At 42.3% G+C, this 20895-nt stretch overlaps 1 protein-coding gene across 5 annotated transcripts in view; it reads left to right on the forward strand.

Annotated features, from left to right (window-relative positions):
* Positions 1-20895, forward strand: part of FHL2 (four and a half LIM domains 2) — a 62870-nt gene that overhangs the window by 30240 nt on the left and 11735 nt on the right. For 2 of the 5 annotated variants that reach the window (XM_030569738.1, XM_030569730.1), the window contains exon 2: positions 13394-13570. In XM_030569738.1, coding sequence (XP_030425598.1) covers positions 13415-13570 — 156 coding nt within the window. In that variant the 5' untranslated portion in view covers positions 13394-13414. Of the gene's footprint in view, positions 1-2919; positions 3140-3870; positions 4027-13393; positions 13571-20895 lie in introns of those variants that run through there. The other 3 variants (XM_030569711.1, XM_030569721.1, XM_030569749.1) reach the window with 3 other exon arrangements.

Genomic DNA, 20895 nt, shown 5'->3' on the forward strand with positions numbered 1-20895 from the left:
ATTCAAAAGCTTATCTGCAGAGTTTTACCCCTCCAGCCTGGGTGGAAATGGGTGTGGGGGGAGTCCACACAAGCTGTTAAGGGGCACCTTACGTGGGTCAGGGCCAACTGCTCTGTGCCTCCATGGAGTTCTGCTGCAGCCTTCACCATGACCAGCTCCACTACACCAGCTGTGCCGCTCCTCCAGCCGCCCCTGCAAACTGCTTCACTCCACTCACTGTTCCATGCTGCTCCAACATGCTGCAAACTGCTCCGCTCTGCCAGCCACTTAATGATAGGTCTTCAGGCTCCCCCACTAGTTAACACAGCACTCAGTGATCTCAGCTCAGCTTTTTCAGTGATTTCAGCTCTTATTAGGGGAGCCCTGGTGCTGGTGCACCATTGGCCCAACATGAATTCAGCTCAGCAATCTCCAGATGGACTCCTAATGGGATCAAAATTAGCTCTACTCTTTTACAGTGGAGAGAGATGGAGTGCAATTGGTGTTCCAGGCCCTCAAAAGGGGCCCATACCATCAGGTACACACACCAGTCCCCAACCTCTCTCCATTCACTGGGTTTTGGAACCCATGTCCCTTGTCTAGCAAGTGTCACTTAATTTATATTGAGACATCTCTGTCATAAAGCAGTCTCGTAGTTCCTCATTCACATAATCGGGTGGCAACACTTTATTTATCCTGCCCCAATAACAAAGAAATTGGGGATCCCAGAGCTGTCAAAATAACCACCCCTAGCTGCATTGGGCTATGCTGGGCATGCCCATGCAAATATCTGAGATTTCACACTTCCTGAAATTCTTTCCACACTTCCCATAATTCATCACCAGATGTCAGGGTAGAGCTCATCCTGACTTTGCTTACATAGCCATTAATGGACTTAGCCACCATGAATTTATCCAGTTCTCTTTTAAACACTGTTATAGTCCAAGACTTCACAACTTCCTCAGGCAAGGAGTTCCACAAGTTGACTATGAGCTGCATGAAGAAGAACTTCCTTCTATTTGTTTTAAACCTGCTGACTATTAATTTCATTTGGTGACCCCTAGTTCTTGTATTATGGGAATAAGTAAATAACTTTTCCTTATCCACTTTCTCCACATCACTCATGATTTTATAGACCTCTATCATATCCCCCCTTAGTCTCCTCTTTTCCAAGCTGAAGAGTCCTAGTTTCTTCAATCTCTCCCATTTGAAAATGGGAGCTGGCTTGGAAATTGTAACTCTAGGGATCAGAGATTGTTGAAAGAGGATTTGTAGTGGGTTATCTTAAACTGCTGCACTTAGGATAATAAGAAGTAATTCTTAGCTCTTCTTCAGCTCTTTTCATCAGTAGATCTCAAGGTAATTTGCAAAGGAAGCCAATATCATTATCCCCATTTTACAAATTGGGAAATTAAGGTACAGAGAGGCAAAGTGACTTGCCCAAGGTCATCCAACTGGTCAGCGGCAGAGCTGAGAACTTCTGTGTCCCAATCCAGTGCTCTATACACTAGGCCACATTGCCTGTGTTTTTAAGGTATGTTAAAGGTCGCAAGAGCATATGGCTAGGCAACCCGTTTCGCATTTCTATGAATCAAATAACATTTAAGAAGTAGGTTTTATTTCTAAGAGCAGTGTAAGGCTCACTCATTTTATGCAGTGGGTATTTTGCCTGCATGAGGACTGCAGGATCAAGATCATTGTAGATTTTGTTTAAAAAAAAAAGTGAGAGAGATGTTACTGATGTGTTTCATCCCAGGCATGGAGCAGAGTATTGTACAAGTTCACGGGGAGGATGCACTGCAGCAACAAGATTGTGAATCCCTTACTGTACATGGGAGAAGTCTTCTTAACACACGTACACACTGATGCTATTCAAAACAACGCACTTCAGTTGTTTTTCCACAAACCTATGTGCCATCTACAAGGAAAGGCTGCAGCACCATTAACAGTAGCTCCCAGTGGGAAGTTTATGGGGTTTATGTTCATCCTGGCAATTTTTCTTTAAGTTGAACAACTTACCCTTCTTGGAGTATGTCTATTGTTACTGAAAGATTAGCAACTTGAACTGCACACAAGGGTAGAGAACAAACATTTCTAATGTGCTTTGGATCCAAATTCTTCTCTCCCTGGGAGATTTCTGAAGACTCCCCCCCACTATTTTTAAGTTAATATGTTTCTGTTAGAAGGGTTGAAATATGAAACTAGACTTGACAGTAGAGAAATTATTTCCTGGTTATGTTGGAATTAACGGTTCCCCCTTTATTTAACATGTAGCCATTGGAAGGGTTCTCTATATGGTTCCCTAAGTGTGCATTGAGACAATCTGCTTCTCTGGCTTCCAACTACACATTTTGAATTTCAGTTGCTTCACCTTTCCTCCCTCCACCCGCCACTAAGGGCAGGGGGGGTAAAAAAAGCAGGAAGGACTATGACTACATGGACAGAGGCATCCATTATACACACATGCTCCTCAGAACACAAAGCACCTTATCCATCTAGTACCTAGAAAGAGACAATGTAAATCAATCCATTGTTTAGAGAAGAGTGAAACAGCTGCCAGAAGAGCCAGTGCAAACAGATTCTCACACTAATTCTAACCAAGTTCTTCATTCTCCCAGACAGGTGAGGAGAAAATCAGTGAAGAGTTTGTGCCTGAATTGCTCTCAGCCTTTCTTTCTGCAAGCTCAACTCACTGGGCTTTAACAAAGCTCCATTACTAACAAACATCATGGGGTTAAAAAGGCAAAAGGGTGGGGAGAGGGGAGGGGAGGGGGAGCCATTTTCGGAAGAGGGCCAACAAAGACAGTGTGGTTAGGAAGGGAGAGAGAAAAAAATCTACATCCTTGGAAGAAAAAGTGTTGAATGCCAGCTGCACAGAGCCTAGAAGAATCAGTGTTTCTGATGCTTTTGTCTCCTTATATGGTAAAATGATACAGAGGGGTTTCACTAGGCTGTGAAGGCAGCAGCTTGTTTCCACCCAGTACTGGCTGCAGAGCAGAAATCAGAAGAACTGCCCTTCACAGGCTGTAGAAATCCCTGGTTAGCTGTGCAGCGCTACTCTACAAGTAGGGCCAGGTGCTCTCCTTACATATTTGTTAATGGATGTGACTCCCTGTCCTGCCTGGTCCAGGGAGAAACACTGACTGTCCGCTACTGCTCTGTAAGTAGATATCCCTTCCCCGCTCTCCCCCCCCCTCCCCTCGCCCCTGTACCATTGACTATACCTTAGGAGTTATTGATTTAAATAACAAAGCGTGCAGAGTGAGAGATGTGTAATCCTAAAAAGTGTTCTGTAATGGATAAGGATAAGAGGAGGGGGAGATATTTAATCCTCAGCTAAAAAACAGAGCTAGGGCTGTGAAGAAGATAGGAAGAAGGATTTTTCATAAAAGCAGATCTTTCTGTATGTCCTTCTGTAAGTGATATCTTAATCAAGATGATGAGGCATTGATCCATTTCATTCTGTTACTATTTTTACTACTCTATAGACTATTGTATGTTTATCTGATTCACAGGAGAAGTCGTAAAAGTAGGAGCTCAGGTTTGGGGGGTTTTTGTTTAAAAAACACCTCCATTAATATTTCCTAGCCCAACAAAAGAGCTGATTATTTTTGCACTGTAGCAATAGCTGATACACATACAACAAAGGTAGCTTCCTATTTGCTGTTCCACACCAGGGACAAAATGTACAAGGAAAAGAGTATTTTTTTATTTGGAGGGATTTAATTGGAATGAAAAGCAATAAATAGCTCTGAATTTTTTCCTTTTGCCATTATATATATGTATATATATAAATAGAGGAAAAATCATTGCAATAAATAATGCTAACCTTCATTTTTCTGCTTTCATTATTTTTTGAATCCCTTCCCCCATCTCCACCCTCAAACCAAGAGGTAATATCTGGGTTTTGATACATTGTTCACAAGACAGCATCCTATTTCCATGTACATTCATGCCGGAACCCAGTCACAATTACAAAGAGGAAAATCAATAACAGAAATATACACAAGAAATGTCATTTTATTGTTCATCAGCTGCTATCTGGAGGTATGTTGATTAAGAGGGTTGATTACAAATAAGTGTCATTATTGGTACATTTGGATTAAGTAATGATAATTTGTGACAAAATCTTCCTTTGAATACGCATATGCAGTTCCCATTAACTTCAAGTGGAGTTGCCTTAGGCATATCAAAAGAAGAATAAGGACCATCAAATAGCTTATTGAATCCAATTGGTAGGGAAATTTGTAATTCAGTTTGCAGTTAAATTTCCATTATGATCCTTTATTTTCATTTGTTTCTACTTTTCAGAAGCTCTCTCCTTTGGGGCTAACATCTTTGATTTATTTTTCCTTAGCCAAATGATGACTTTTTGGTTCCTGAAAGTTTAAGAAAAATTGATTCAGCCATTTGGATCTGAAACCCCCACTGGCACCCACTCCCCCCTCCCCACACTTTTCTCACTGTATAAAAATTATCACCCATTTCCCTGTCCCAGGCGGATAACTGGAAAAGGATGCGCTTTGAAAGCTGGCTTGTAAGCACAGCTCATTTTAGAGTTCTGTATAGCCTTGACTAAAAGTTTGAAAAACAATTAGCTGGATACTAATAAAATTATAAATGATTGCTTCCAGCAGCTCCCATTGGCCTGGAGCAGCGAACTGCGGCCAGTGGGAGCTGCGATCGGCCGGACATGCGGACGGGGCCGGTAAACAAACCAGCCCAGCCTGCCAAGGGCTTTCCCTGAACAAGCAGCAACCCCAGTTTGAGAAACACTGCTCTATGAAGTAGAGAAGTACTATTATCCCCATTATACAGGTGGGGAAGAGAGGTACAGAGAGAGTAACTACATTAACAGTTGTGAGGTGCTCAGATATTATGATATTGGGGGCTATATAAATACTTTGATATATAGATAGCTCATTGTTATTTAATGTTTGTGTAAAGTACCAAACAGAGAAACCCTTCTATTCATCTGTAGGAGAGGTAGAGTGATACTCCCTTCCACGCTTTTCTGGAAGAGATGCAGTATGGACTGTTTGGGCTATTGTCATGGTGCTGCTGCAGGAATTGTTTTATGCAGGATTTCTGTACAATGGGAGAGGCAGGAATTTTCACTGTATAGCATCACATGATGTTCTCCCATTGCCTGATTATATCTTTGGGGCTGGCTGTTCGTGCATTGTACTGGCTGTGAGCAAATCAACAAAAGAAATTAACTCTTTTCTGGATGGATGTACATCTGTTGGTGAGAAAGTAGCTTAGTCTCTGTGACCGTTCAGTCCTGGGCTTATGTACTGTATTACATCTGCCACAGATGGTAGCTTTATTAACTTTGCACCATTTTTCTCCCATTAACTGTTTTAAAATGCTACCATTAGGAAGCTGAGTTTCTATGTTTGTAATGGTGAGCATTTGATAACTCCACCTTAAACAGATCACAGCCTTATGCCTCACTATTTATTCTGAACAGGAAGGAAGGCAGACATCAAACTCAAAAGGTATTGAATTAGTGAATTAGCAGGAGGCTTTTAGCTTTAATTGTGAATTTCCTTGTTGTAGATTTAAGAATCACATGGAAAGTTATTTAAATAGGTTTCTTTTGTAGTTGAAATGTACACAGGTATATGTAAATACATATGTACTCCAGTCACTTCAGTGACAATGTAAGGTGTGCTGGGTATGCTGTTGAACTATTGGTGCTCATATCTACCCTGCCTTCTGTGCTTATACGGCTACTGGCACTTACTTTACAACTGTTGGAATTACTTTAAAATGCTAAATTGAGGAAGATGCTGGCTGGCTGCAGAACAAGCCACAATTGCTAGAGCATCCACTTACCTCTACTATTACTAGTGCTCTTCTAGCCAGGCCCAACAGAAACTTCCCCACACAAGAAACAATTTAAGTGTCTTTTTAAAAAGTAATATTAAATAAACTTTCCAGTTCATGATAGGGACTGTGCAATCCAGGGATGAACCTAAGTAGCAGGTATACTTTGCTCAGGAGTATACATGCTAATACAGGTTGTTGTCTTAGACAATTGCTCTGAAGAACCTGAGATCAGATATCAGAATGCCACACAATAGGTGGGGTTTCTGAGAGGGGGCTGAATGGCTGGAAAGAACTAATTCATGGCTCAGAAGTATAACTACAGATCACCTTTCAAAGGGGGTTTTTTTAAAATCAATTGGGCATGTAATCTTTTATTCCATATCGTGTGCCAGCAAGGCCTGAAAGGGATTTGTTAATGAAGTTTCTTTACTGCTATTTGTTACGCGTAGAAAGAGCAGAAATGTCAAGTCTGGCTTTCCCTGGTTTTGCTGAATGACTTCTGGGAAGTCTTAGGAATGCTTTTTGCAAGCTCCAAACTCTTTGTTTTATTCTTAGAAACACCCCCCCCCACACACACACACATGAAACAAGGAACAAATCTACAGTTAAATGAATTGCTTTTTTCTATCAGCACATACTGGTTAAGATACCAGTCTGACTACAGTCATGGGGTATGAGGCTGGGCATGTTCTGAAAGAGAGCAACAGCCTATCTTAAGATGCTTTGGTTTCTTAAAGGCACAGTACTGAATTCCCCCACTAAGTCCTTGGGTCCTGCTTACTATAAGATCACTGTACCATGGTATTAGGAGGCTTCCCTCCCTTCCCCTTCAAAGAAATGACAAAAGAAAGAAGAGGTGGACAACCAGCCAACTGAGAAAGAAAGTTAGCAGCAAAGTTTACACAAAGAGAGTGGTTAAGCACCCGTTAACAGAGTTAGTGCAGCTGCCATTATACAGGATACATAGGTCTCCAAATGGAAGAGATTGCTGAAGTTATGCTTCCCCACGATGAAAGGAAGTGCAGAAAAGGGAGCTTCTGCCCACTATCCTCTAGGACTTTCCATTTCAGGGACCTTCAGAAAGATGGGGTGTCTCTATGCTTGGCATGGAGATGTTGGTATTCAGATGACAGGTTAACATCAAAGTATCCTTGAAAAGTTCTTCTGCTTTTTCCCTCCCGTTGCCCAAGGAAGGGAAATGTGCGCCTTCACAGAGGAGAAGTACAACACCACCACTTTGAGACACTGTGCTTGTGGAATACACACACAGTAGTGCCTACTACTGCCCCTTTTCCCAGGGTGCAGCACAGACCACTGCCCCTGTATTGATCCATTTCAAAGTCTAGTGTCATTGCTGGGCCTAGACTTCCTTGGTGCTCACATGTCAGGGGTGCAAGGTCCAGGACTATACCGAGCCCTTGCCCAGGAGCAGAAAGCAGGAAAAGCCCGTTCTGACCTAGCCCCAAGTATTTGAACTCTCCTGATGTCTTTATTAGGCCTGTAGAGCAGATTAAATCTGGAAAACCTTAGAGCACTGTATGCCAGGAAAGAAGAATCACATGAAAGTGACACTACCACATACTAGACACATGGACAGTTAATTGCCAAAAATGCCATAAAATCAGCCACCTCTGAGACAACACACAGGAGCATGTGCAGAGAACTGAGATCTTTCACTAATGATGCGTAGCCCTGCATGTGTTCAACTTAGACATATTTTAGCCATTTGTGGTTCCTCAGACTGAAGACCAGACTAACCCTCCTGAGAGCCACATGGGTGCTACCGAAAGCCCTAAAATAGACTTTAAAAAAGCAGTGGTGTGCCATGACAAAGCCCAGCAAACACGGAAGTCCAGCTCCTCAGTTGGGGCAAATCGGCACAGCTCCATCTGGCCCAGAATATGTTACAGCAAGACAGTCAATGACTCTTCCTAAGAATCAGGCATATCACTCACCATAAGCGAACATTCCTTGTCCCATGGCTACTTAGAACTCAAATAGGCCCTCAAAGGTGGACAATCTTACCTCCTTCTCCCCATCAGTCAGCCAGTCCATAGAATCACCCTAGTTTATTGTACAATATCTATTCCATATTAGGCTCCGTACATCTACCTTATACACCTTCTTTTCCAACTAATGCTTCTGGCAAATGTTCATTTAGTGTCTTCTTCAAATAAACAGAACAAAAAAAGAAATAACATTAGCCTCTGTTGCCTGCATGGAATTATGGTCTTGGTCAGAAAAAAATATTAGATCTTGGAAAATTCACCTGCAGATGATGCAACAAGATGATTGATAACAATTGTGCCCATAACTGCTAAGTTACCGGAAAAATCATCTCTTGCCAGTAAATCCATTGTATAGTTCAGAATGGTAAATCATAACTACAAAGGATATCATAAATCTTTAGCCTTTGGAGCATTAACATAAATAGTTTCCAAATGTTCCATGTCTAAATGGACTATGTCAGTGGAGTTGCCAGACAGAAATCTTCCTTTCTTGAAGGAATGAAAATAAAAGGTTTGAAAAATTCTAAATGCACACAGCATTTTTTTGTTTGTTTGTTTTGTTTTAAGAATCATGTGTAGGAAGTGTGTGAACACCTCAGAGGAGCACTTAATTTCTAAACAGAAGGCTAGCAGAATCTCATGCTCACAGGAGCACAGACTATGGGTGAAATCCTGGCCCCACTGAAGTCAATGAAAAAGCTGCCATTGATTTTAACAGTGCCTGGATTTCATTCCATATCTCAGTATGTCATTACAACAAGAGTTAAAAGCTTTGAGTCTCTTAATATAATTTGTCTCCTATATTTTATAGTGAGGATATTTCCCCCTTGCTTTTACCGTTGTTTTTCTTTTTAGTGTTTCTCAGTGTGGCAGTATAAGTTTTAATAATCACTTCTCTTATAATGAGCTTATTCATGGGAAAAAGGAAAGGAAGCACATTGTAAAGTTAATGTATTAAATTATTCTTTGATTATTGTCTTATAATCACTGCCCTACTTGGCACAGCAGGACCTGGACATATTAACATTCTGGGCATGCTGAAGAGTCCATCTTTTTTTCCAGGCCTATGAAGAAAAGGTTGCCTGAGAATTTCTGTATTCCTTTGGAGCTTTATTTATGATGTGGATCATTATAGAAGTGAGATTTTATGATGGGATAGGCTTGTTTATTACTAGGATTTTGATGAGGCTAAAATTAACTGTTGTAAATAACTGTTGTATTATCGTAGCAGAGGCACCGACTCCATGGGTGCTTGAGGACTGGAGCACCCACAGTAAAAAATTAGTGGATGCTTAGCACTCACCGGCAGCCCTCCCCCGCAGCGCCTACCATCCCCCAATGGTGCCGCTGATCAACTCCTCCCTCTCTCAGTGCCTCCCACCTGCCACAATCAGCTATTCTGCAGCAGGCAGGAGGCGCTGGTGGGGAGGAGGAGGAGTGGAGATGGGAAATGCTCAGGGGAGGGGATGGAACTGGGCAGGAAGGGGTGGGGCTGGGGATTGAGCATCCCTGTGGCCCAGAGGAAGCCGACGCCTGTTTATGGTAGCACCTGAAGGCTTTGTTGTGTTAAGCACTGAAGAAACACAATAAAAAGACAGTTCCTGACCCAAAGAGCTTATGCTCTATCCATGATACTAGACAAGAAGAGGGAGTTCTAGGTAAAGAGTTAAGCAATCTGATTGGTTTATTAAGGCCTGGTCTACACAAGGAAATTAGGTCGGAATAACTACATCACTCAGGAGTGTGAAAAAAATCCACACTCCTGAGTGATTCAGTTAAACTGACCTAACCCCTGGTGTGGACAGTGCTAGATCAATGAGACCTAGCTACAGGGAGGTGGAGTACCTACACCAATGGGAGAACCCCTCCTGTTGGCATAGGTAGCATCTTCACTGAAGTGGTACAGCTGCACTGCTGCAGTGTTTTAAGCATAGACAAGCCCTAAATAGCAGTATTATTCACCCACTGTCTAGGCCCCTCACCCAGCTTAATGCTGGTGCACAGGACAGGTGCCTGTTGAGCTGTGAGCATCTTTTATAAATCTAAAACAAATAAAATTATCTATTTCACCATTCTCACTTCTCATTAGATAGGCCCTATTATCATGATATGTGATATGATATGGCAGAGGTCTAGCAAAGCATTAATGGTGTGGAAAAAGTTAGAAAATTTTTATTCCCACAATACAAAAACCAGAGGTCATCTGATTAAATTAATAGACAGCAGGTTTAATAGAAAGAAGAGGATGTATTTTTTTACACAATGCACAATTAACGTGTGGAACTCCTTACCATAGTATGTTATGATGGCCAGAAGTATAAGTAGGTTCAAAAAAAGAACTAAATATGTTCATGGAGGATAGGTTCATCAATTGCTATTAGCCAAGATGGTCAGGGATGCAACCTCAAACTTGGGACAGCCCTAAATCTCTGAATGCCAGAAGTGGGGAATGGAAGACAGGGATGGGGTCACTCCAACTGCCCTGTTCTCTACACTCCCCCAAAGCTCTGGTACTGGCCATTATCAGAGACAGGTTACTGAGCTGGACAGACTATTGGTCTAACCCAGTATGGCAGTTCTTATGAGCTTACTTTTAATTTCCCAACCCCTGCAGAAGAGGCTGCAAGTGTGCCTCATAGAATAGAGATGGGATCCAACCAAATCCTCAAATCTAAACATCCCTGAACTTTTAGGAAGTTTTGATCTTGATCCCAACTTCATGAGTGAATTCTGTCTGAACCAAAACTTAAGTTCTGAATCTGGAGGCCCAAACTTTGGGAGATTTTGCAATTAGCCTCCTTCTCTTTAAACCACAGGGCTGTGAGCTTTAGAACCTCAGCAGAATACAGCTGCCCTGGAGTCACAGATAAGAAAGATGGTCACTTCAGTTATTAGGACCCAAACCATTTAAGGCTTTATAGACCAAAAGTAGTTTAAATCTTCATCTGGAAACCAACTAGCAAACAGTTTGAATATGATGCACATGGGAAACCATTTCATAGGCAGACATTTACACACTCTGAAGTAATTGTTGAATGGTTTTAAGGTGTAGTTGCATACAGCTCACAATGCAGCAATTAATTTGCAAAGACGTTGATAATTGTAACAAAGTCCACCTAAAAGGAACTCTCAGCCTTCTAACCAAAGGCAAATAATAAAAACAACTGCTACCTGCATATCCAGAATGAGTGGTGTGGTTGAATAAGACTCTCAGTTTGTGAACCTGAATAAAACAGTAAGTATTCCTTATGCAGGGAAGCGGACATAATCTCCGCTATTTCCTCCAGTTGCTTTCCCAGTCTACAAACATTAATTCAATCTTATCTGAACTGAATCTCAGATAGCTAACTCTCCTTTATGTCCAAGTCTCTCATAGACACTGGATAAATCAATCAACTGCATTGGATAGGATCAGAGGAATAGATATAGGAATGGGTGTTATCTACAGACGCACTCATACCTCCTTTCTAACCCATCTAATGGCCCATAAGCAAGCTGAATAGAAATAGCCACTGAAGCCACCCCATGGCTCAGTGCAGGCTAGCAATTGCACAGCACTACTCACTGGGATCTCTCAAAAAGAAGGAATTGAAGCATTCAAGAGTGACCCTGCTAAGCCTATGCCATAGGTGTTTCAACAACTCAGTGATACAAAATCCCACTGACAGAGGGAAAAGACTCAGCATAGACACCCGGTCTTCACCCACATAAGGCTGCATAAAGCAACACAATCAGTATAGGGTCTGTACAATAGCGAGGCCTCAATCAAATTCATTAGATGACAAGATGACCAGAGGACTCTGGATCTCATTTGAATTCCCTTCCCTACAACCTTCTGAATTATCATTCTTTTATGAGGAAGACTGGAGTCTAGTTGAGAATTAGAGTGATTGTCGGGGTCAAAGGGTGGTTTCTTAATAAGTTCCTAATAATCACTTCTTTAAAAGACTTCCTGTGGGATGGTAAGATTCATTCTCTAATAATGGCCCCAGCAGATTCTCGCTAGATTTCAGCATCCAAAACAAGTATTGCAGATCTATTGACTAGGTTACTGATTTAGAATCCAATTCACACTCTGAAATTTGATAGATTCTTGTCCCAAGATCAGGCCCAGTATTATCAGAATTACTGCTTTGAGAGCCCCCGGGGCCTGCCAGTGACAACACCACTCACACTCCTGGAAGATCTTCTGTGATTGTAAAATTAATTTATTATTAAAATAATTAATCCAATAAGTAAACCCAGACAAACAAATTGATGTAACAGAACATTGTAAGGTGGCCAGCACCATTACAGGCCTATAACTAACTCTATTCTTGGGGAGAGCTCTAGAAGTTGAGATAGATCCTAATTTGATTCTGGCTCGCTGATGGAGAACTCCAATGGCTGTACCTGAGACCAGATGTTTTATAGATGGTCCTCATGCATATGTATGCTTGATGGTCCTCATGCATATGTATGCATAGCTCTTCCCTCCTTTACCATACTTAACTTCCTTGCCCCCATAATATTGGAGAGTCCTTCTTCTATAGGCTAATATATTAATTAAGCAAAGGTTATTAACATACATCAATTGAATTATATTAATTAAGCAAAGGTTATTAACATACATCAGTTGAATTACTATGGTTACCTGTGGTTAGGCATCTGCAATATTTCTTCAAAAAATAGTCTGTATCTACCAGTTTCAGAGTGTCTTCTTGCAACACTTTTGACTGTTACAAAACAATAAACAGAATCTTATTCCATCTTGTGACTTAAGGTCACCATTAGTTTACTTACTTATGCTAGCTTATTGAGCAACTACTCTTATGCAGGTTGAAAGGCCTTATACTTATGCTAACTGCTTAAGCTATTCTTACAGATCTAGGCCTACAGATCTCACATTTGTGCTATCAATTCCTTACTCCTTTATCTTATGATTATTGCTATAATTACTGTACAGCTAGAGGAGGATAACTGAATTCCCAGGTTGCAGTCTGCACAGCATTCCCAGAATCTTTGGCAGTGGCAGTGGCCACACCTCACACAGAAAGCCCTCTGTCTCCCCGTCATACTTGACTCAACTATATATGTGCAGAAAGCTTACTTCAAATCTGACTGTCATAATTCACAAAATATAGTAGCTTGAAAACTCTTCAAGAAATGCTCAACTCGCACACTGGATGAAACAGCTCAGATTAACCAGGCTGTTCCCCAAGCAAGACCATTCCCCTGAATCAAACTTCGTAAGAGTTATTGCTGGGGAAAACTTCCTGTGGGCAGATTATTTCATTACTGTCCATTATTAGTATGTTTGCACCTTCCTGTGAGGCATCTGGTACTAGCTACAGTCGAAAGACCACTGGTCTGACCCAGCACAGCCATCCTTATGTTCCCAGTTTCCCCTCACATGAGGATTTAATTCATTAATTAATGAAAAGGTGTTGAAATTACTTGGCATTACATTAAATATAGGTGTGGTACAATGCAATAGGTCTGAAGGAGGTATATCTCATCTTGTTTCTTTCATTGGAGTTCAAGATAATAAGTCATTAGTCTGAACTTGCTTGTTTTCTTCTTCATGACAGGTCAGGATTCTAGACACCAAAATGACTGAACGCTTTGACTGTCACTACTGCAAGGAGTCCCTGTTTGGCAAGAAGTACATCCTGAGAGAGGAGAGCCCCTATTGTGTGAAGTGCTATGAGAGCCTGTACTCCAATACTTGTGAGGAATGCAAAAAACCAATTGGCTGTGATTGCAAGGTACCTTGGACTTGTGTTTCATTGATATCACTTCTGTCAGAATAGATTGGCTAGGTCTGTTCCCTGCATAAAGCATGCACCCTCCCCACAAGTGATCCCCACAACATTACAGAGGGATCTTGGTGGAAGATGTCAGCTCCATAACATCTTATTAACTAGGGAATTAAGAACCTGACCTTCCAAAGTGCTATGCTCCTCCTTGGAGATCCAGGGGAATTGAAGGTGCTCAACACCTGTCAGGAAGTGCTTCAGTCCAGATTTCCAAGAATATCCAGAAATTTTGGATGCCTAATTTGATTATGGCCAGGCCCACTTTTCCAAGGTGCTGAGTAATCATAGCTCCCATTGACTGGTGTTGCAGATGCTCAGCACCTCTGAACGTGAGGCTCTAGGGTTCTAATGCTGGGCACCCAAAGAGTGAAATACCCCACATTATAGGGTCACTGTTGAAAACTTGGGGCTTAACCTGTCTGCCTCAGTTTCTCTTTGGGTTAAAAGGGGCTATTAATAATTACCTGCTATACACAGCTGGTGTTAGGATTATTTGAATGCAAGTGAAATGCTTCAGGTGAAAACTGGAGAGTATTTTTTACCATCTAGGAAAAACTTAGAACATCAGCCATGTGTTTAATAGGTTAAAATGTTATTGAGTTTCTCTCCAAGTGATAAATGTTAATATTTAGCTGTTCATTTAACAATAAGAACACTACGCAAGTAACAAGGGGAAGAAGGAGAGCTATGAAACAGACAACATGCATGTCTCATACCCTCGTGCAGCAGAAAGTGTCCATAGAACTAACTTAACTGGCTACCCAGGAATTCCCCCCGTAGTAGGGGACTCACCACTGACAGATCTCTTTGCAGCTGAGCATGATGTAGCAGCTGTTTCCTCTCTAGTCCCCTCTGGCAATGGTCATTATGGTGCTGTGGCAGTCTGCCTCATCTCGTCACTCATCCCTCTGGCCAGGTCTCATTTTAGTCCCATCCTCTTCTGGGGTACCAAAAAGTCTAATAAGTAATTCCAAGGCCAGGTCTCTGGCCCCTGACCCTGGTCCAGATGGTCCTTACATCTTTCAATCAGGGTTTTAGATCATCCTTATTCCCTTATGTCAGGGGAGCTTCATGCCACCTTCTCAAGGCTGTTAGAGGAACCCAAGCTCAGCCACTGTGCTTGCTTCCAGTCCTGGGACCCTAGGATCAGCAGCTAAGATCTGCTTTGCCAGACATATGATCACAGCCTCCCTGGATTCCTTCCTACTATTTGCTGTTCTTCCAGCCTTTCTCCCAGCTTTTTCCAGGCTCTTTGTAATGAGCAACACCTCCCAGAGCTCCTTCCCACAGGTCCAGTTCCTGCCCTTGTGTCGGGGTCAGCCACAAGACTTACTCCAGTACTGTGTCTTCCAACCATATTCCCTCCCTGGGCTTCCTGCAAGTCTCTCTACCCTATAGTTCTCAGAGAGTGATAGCAAAGCTCTTATCTCTTTCCTTGCAGCTCCAGACTTCCTTCCTTTATAGCAGGACCTAGCATCTCCCCATCTAGGCTTTATGCAACCAGATGAATTAATTGGCCTCTCAGACTCACACTAACCCTTTCACCATGTGTGCGGTAAACACTCCCATTGCACTCCCTCTACACCTCACCTCCCAGGTTAGCAGATGTGGTCGAAGCAAGGGATTGGCTAGAGTGTTCCTCTGTTCCAGCTCTCTGGTGGCGGAAAATGACCCCTTCAGGCCACAGGCAACTGGACTTGGGTTAAAGCAGCTTTAAGGCTGCTCTCCTCTAACCTATACTGGAGGCCAATTTTATCCCTGTCGGGCCCTAGAATCAGAGAGCTGCAAACATGGCAAAAGGTCACCTTTGCCCATTCCCCTCAAATTCTGCACTGAGCATGGCTCAGCTGAACCCAAGAGTGGTGGCCTGAATTTCAAAACTACACTGAATAGGGTACAATCCTGCAGTCTATGTATAGGACCCCAGAAATAATCTCAAAACCTTCCTAGTCCTGTTTAGAATGTAATAGTTAAGCCACTTACTTCAGACATTCATCTATACATTTGCCATGTCCAAATTGCTCATGTAACAGTCTAACCACTGCCAATCAGCAGTTTGCACAACTATGATTGTCATGGTAGAATTACAATGGAGAGTTGAGCTAGAGTGATGGAAATGTAATTTGCGGGGAAATTGAAGTGAACTGGGGGTCTAAGCGTTGGGCACATATGGGTGTGGTCAGGAGATTGGACTCTCAAAAATGATACAAATGCCAGTTCTTCGCTTCCCAATTCATTCACCCACTGTGACGCTTTAGGTTTCAATGCAGACCAGTAAAGGGTTATGTCACCACCTGTCCTGCAACTCTGCGTGCTTTTAATGCCATGGTACTGTGGCGAACAGCCCTAACACCAACAGACAGCATGCAAGCAAGCAGGTCACACCATGGCTTCCAGCTCCTTTTTGCAGCATGACCCCAATGCCCCCCACGTCCCGCATTTCCCCAGAACTCTCTGCCCTGCTGTGTTCAGCCCTTTTCTGGAACACACACAGAAGTTAAGTTCACTGCTCCTTTAACGATACAGTGAACAGCAGGTCATTCATTTAACTGGGGTTTGACAAACACTATTTTAATCACAGCACCGAATTGGTTTATCATAAAGGTAACACAAATTTATTAAACAAGAAGTCCTCCGTTTAAGTGATACCAAGTATAAAGCTAGAAGGGGTCACAAGCAAACAAAAGCAAAAATACGCTTTTAAGACTAAAACTCAATTTCAGCAAGTTTCTCAATTGTACTCAGTTCCCAGAGACTTCAACCCCCTTGTGTAAAGGATCCAACATTCTGTGATTTCAAGAGCTCTGACCCCTATAATCCCTCAAGTGATAGATGCCAAAATGGCCTTTTCTCCCTGCTTACATCTTCCCAAAGTTCATTGGCCCTGCGTCAAGAGGCAGGAAGGCTTCCTGGGGTGCAATCTCCACCTCCCACTGAGTTTGTTAAGTAGTTAGGGCTCACCTGGTGGCTTTGTTTACCTTGCATGTAAATGTGCTTTTCTTCGTCTTTGGTCACATCTTGCTTAATTTACATTGGAGACAGATAGATAGCTGCCTTTCCTTCTGTCTGGGAGAAAACGTCTTTCTCCCTTTGGTCACAGACTCAGTGAACATCCATAATTCCTCAGAGAATGTTAACACACACATTTCACAATGATATTAATCACCAGTGTGTCATTAGTTCTCAAATTATATATTACATGACACTTCTAGATCCAGATTATGACACCAGTGTGTGAGGTGTAGTGAGTATGTCAGGCCTTGACAAGAGTTGCTGACACAAAGTAGTGAACCCTCAGTGGGCATCTGTGTCACATCCAGCCCAACTGAAAAGTCACCGAAAGGGTTCCTTTAGGAGACTTTACATCATAGATGAGAAGGTTTTGCTACCCATGGCAGGAAATAGGCAATAATCTGTGAAATGGTAAATTCAGTGCCAACTTTCCTATAGCTCATAAACACACAGAACAGGAAAGGGAGAGAGTCTGACTGACCTGATAAACTGAAATCATATTTCTGCCCTTCTCTGGAATGCACTTTTGTTCTAATGTCTCTTTCTAATACCCTGAGAAGATATTTCTATGTGTTGACATTCAAGAATCCCAAAACTTGGACTGAGTTCAACAAATCTCAGACCAAGTATTCAGGAATTATTCAGGCTGAACTTTTCAACTCAGATTTATGTATGTAGGGAATATGGGTGTTATCCAATATACTTATCTGCTGTGTTTTTAAACTAGACACTCTTTAATGGCTGATAAAGGTAGATAGCAACATTTTAATATTTCAGATGATTGTGGGGGTTTCTAAATGTAAAGAGAAGACACAAAACTGTCTTTGTGGAGAATGTAACTGCAGTCTTGCAAATGAAAATGAGAGTTTCTCAGTGAAGATTTGTTAAAAGTTATTGGAAAGAATAACAAGACAGATAAATCATATCTCCTATTGTAGTGTTTTTTTTACTGCAGGATGGATCTATCTCACAGGTCTTAAAACAAGCCTCCCCCTCAACTCCCTCCCCCAGCAAAAATAACAATATTGGCAAGCATTGTAATGTGAGATTAGAATGAAGCTGATTTTAATCATTTTATCTACCGCATGTAAAATAAAAACCGAAGGCCAATGAAGGACCTGTGTTTATTTTCTTGTTCAGGTATACCTTCTGTACAACTGAAAATTTTCAATCTAGAATTTGATACATTTAAGAAACCACCCTTTGGGCCCGATTCTCCTCTCACTTATGCCAGTTTAAATGAAGAGTAACTTCACTGAAGCAAGACTTATTTTTTTTTCCAGTCCTCAATGTCACTGATGGAGCCCTAAGGATCTCCATTTGTTTATGGACTTCTAATACTCCCTGTAGGCCCTTTGTCATAGCCACTGCCACGCTTCTAAACTGAGTCGTCCCTCTGCAGCTGGCAAAGCATTCATTTTTGCCTCATGCACAGAGCCAGATTAACATATAGCAGTGTTTCTCAAACTAGGGTTGCCACTTGTGTAGGGAAAGCCCCTAGTGATCCGGGCCAGTTTGTTTACCTGCTCTGTCTGCAGGTCCAGCCGATCGCAGCTCCCACTGGCCGCGGTTCGCTGCTGCAGGCCAATGGGGGCTGCTGGAAGCGGTAGCTAGTAAATCTCTCAGCCAGCACCACTTCCAACAGCTCCCATTGGCCTAGAGCAGCAAACCGTGGCCAGTGGGAACCGCAATCGGCCGGACCTGCAGACACGGGGCAGGTAAACAAACCGGGCCGGTTCCCTACACAAGTGGAAACCCCAGTTTGAGAAACACTGACGTATAGACAAATTAGGCAAGTGTTTAGAGCCCAAATTTGGGGAAGGGGTGAGCAGGGGCGATTTGACAAATGAAAGGGAAAGTGGGCCAAATATGAGTGGGATTTTATGCACCAGGTCACAATGCCACTCACTCAAATTATGGAGTGGCTGCTGGGCTAAATTTGAGCGAGTGATGTTGTGACCTGCTGCAGGGGGTCATATTAGAAGGTAGTGGCCCAGAAGTGTATGCTTGCCTGCGGGCCAGTGATGGAGTAATTCAGTCCTGCATGGCACTTTTCTGTTATCAATGGCCAAGTGACTCAGTTCACTGCTTCCTCAGACTCCTGCTACCCAAAAGCCAGGTAGAAATAGGGTGACCAGATGGTAAGGGTAAAATATCGGGACCGCTGCAGGGGGAGTGTGGTTTTTTTTTTTTACGCTCATTCATCCCGGTCTTCAGCCGCAATTCGGCGGAGAGTCCTTCAGTCGCTGACTGTCTTCGGCGGTATTTTGGCAGCGGGTAATAAACCTTGCCAACAAAGACAGAAGCACCTGCTGCCAAAATGCTGCTGAAGACCGTCAGTGACTGAAGGACTCTCCGCCGAATTGCCGCCGAAGACCAGGAAACAAAATATTGGGACAAATGGCGTCCCGATTGTGCTCTGGTGAGGACGCGGGACAAACTCCTCAAAATTGGGACAGTCCTGATTTTATTGGGACATCTAGTCACCCTAGGTAGCAAGAGGCCAGAACTAGGATTAGGATTTTGGTGCCTCATTATCCACTGCTTTGTACCTTGAGGGGTCTTTTTCAACTGTGGAAAGTGGGTGTAAAATATTACCACAAATACGGTTGATGTATTTGCTTTGGTAACACTTCATATCCACTATGCACAGGTGTAAATGACCACACAACATTCAAGGCAGTAGGGGCCTGATCCTCCTTTGAATTACACCAGTGTAAATCAGGAGCAGCATCTATGGAGTCAAAGCAGTATAAAATAGATGCAAGTGAGACGACAGGAAAGGCAGGCTCTGGGTCTCCAACACAGCAATGCACAACACAATCCACTAAACCTCTTTAAGACAGCTCGGCCATGTCCACACTAATGAGTTTGTAGCTGTACCGATGCAGCTGTGCCACCGCAAGATCACTTGTGTAGCCACTCTATGCGGATGGGAGAGAGCTCTTCCATCAACATAATAAAACCACCCCTACCCAGTGGTAGTAGCTGAGTCAGCAGGAGAAACTCTCCCACCGACATAGCGCTGTGCACACTACCACATATGCTGGTGAAATTTATGTCACTCAGGGATGTGTCTTTTCATACCCCTGAGTGACATATGTTTTGCTGACATAAGTGGGGTAGTGTAGACATGGCCCTACGCTGAAAAACCCCCCTTTTTTTGACTTAAATCTAAAGGTGTTTTTTTTAAATCTTGCAATCTCTTTATAGGACTTTCATGGGTGACTGTGAATATAATTCACAAATTACACAGACTGGTACTTTATTTAAAATGTTGGTTTTCACAGAAACACAAATAACTAAATGACAACATGTTATGTTAATAATACATCTGGCCTGAGGCCATCATGTTAACTGTAAACATTTCTAGCTAATGTTTATAAAACTCTGACAGGCAGATTAAAAACATGTATTGAATGGCAGGAGGCACTGGTAGACATTAAAAAAATACCGCTGCGTTGCTTTCAAAGCCATTGCACATTATTCTTGCCAACAACTTCCTAAGATTGTCTCTTAAGAAAGAATGAATTTGTATTACAAAAAATAGGCTTACATTTCAAAGCCCAAGTCATTGGTGAACTTGTGCTACAGCTAATGTTTCCCACTCGTGCTTGCTTGAAACTCTGAACATTCTTTCTGGAAATTCCTCTGTCATTTTCAAAAACTCAGATGTTCACATTTGCTGAACAACTTAAATTTGACTTCTGAGCTGATTTTAGCATTCTTTGCAATTTTTTAAAAATAGTTTCTTTGAAGTCTCTTTGGCACAGAGAACATCACCAATACAGGATATACCCACAACAACTCACCTTTCTAATGCAGACCATAAGGTGACATATAAAGGAACGAAAAAATCTGTTTGCAAAATCTGAGAAAAAAATTAAAAGAGGATTGTTGTGGAAAGCTACTGTGGCAGCATGTGGGCCAAAAATTAATCAAAAGGGTCAATCTTAAATATGCACTGCAAACAGAAAATGGAGACATCAGTAATATATGGAACAGGAAGGTTATCGTAACAACACTTCAATTAAATCTCAATCCTTTGCTGAGCTGCAATTCTTATTTTGCTTTGGCACTGAAAATCTGACTTGTCTGATATTGTGTTGTGTTGTGAGGAGGAAGGGAGGAAGAGACACCAACGACCTTCACCTGTACATTGTCTAAGCAGCGAGGTGCTGGTTTTAACAGTGCGTCACTCAGTCACAGGCCCTGCACACCAAAAATGTACACAACACTTTGAAATTGTATCCTACTCTTCC

This window comes from Gopherus evgoodei, chromosome 1, assembly GCF_007399415.2.
Source record: "Gopherus evgoodei ecotype Sinaloan lineage chromosome 1, rGopEvg1_v1.p, whole genome shotgun sequence".
NCBI classification, from domain to species: domain Eukaryota; kingdom Metazoa; phylum Chordata; order Testudines; family Testudinidae; genus Gopherus; species Gopherus evgoodei.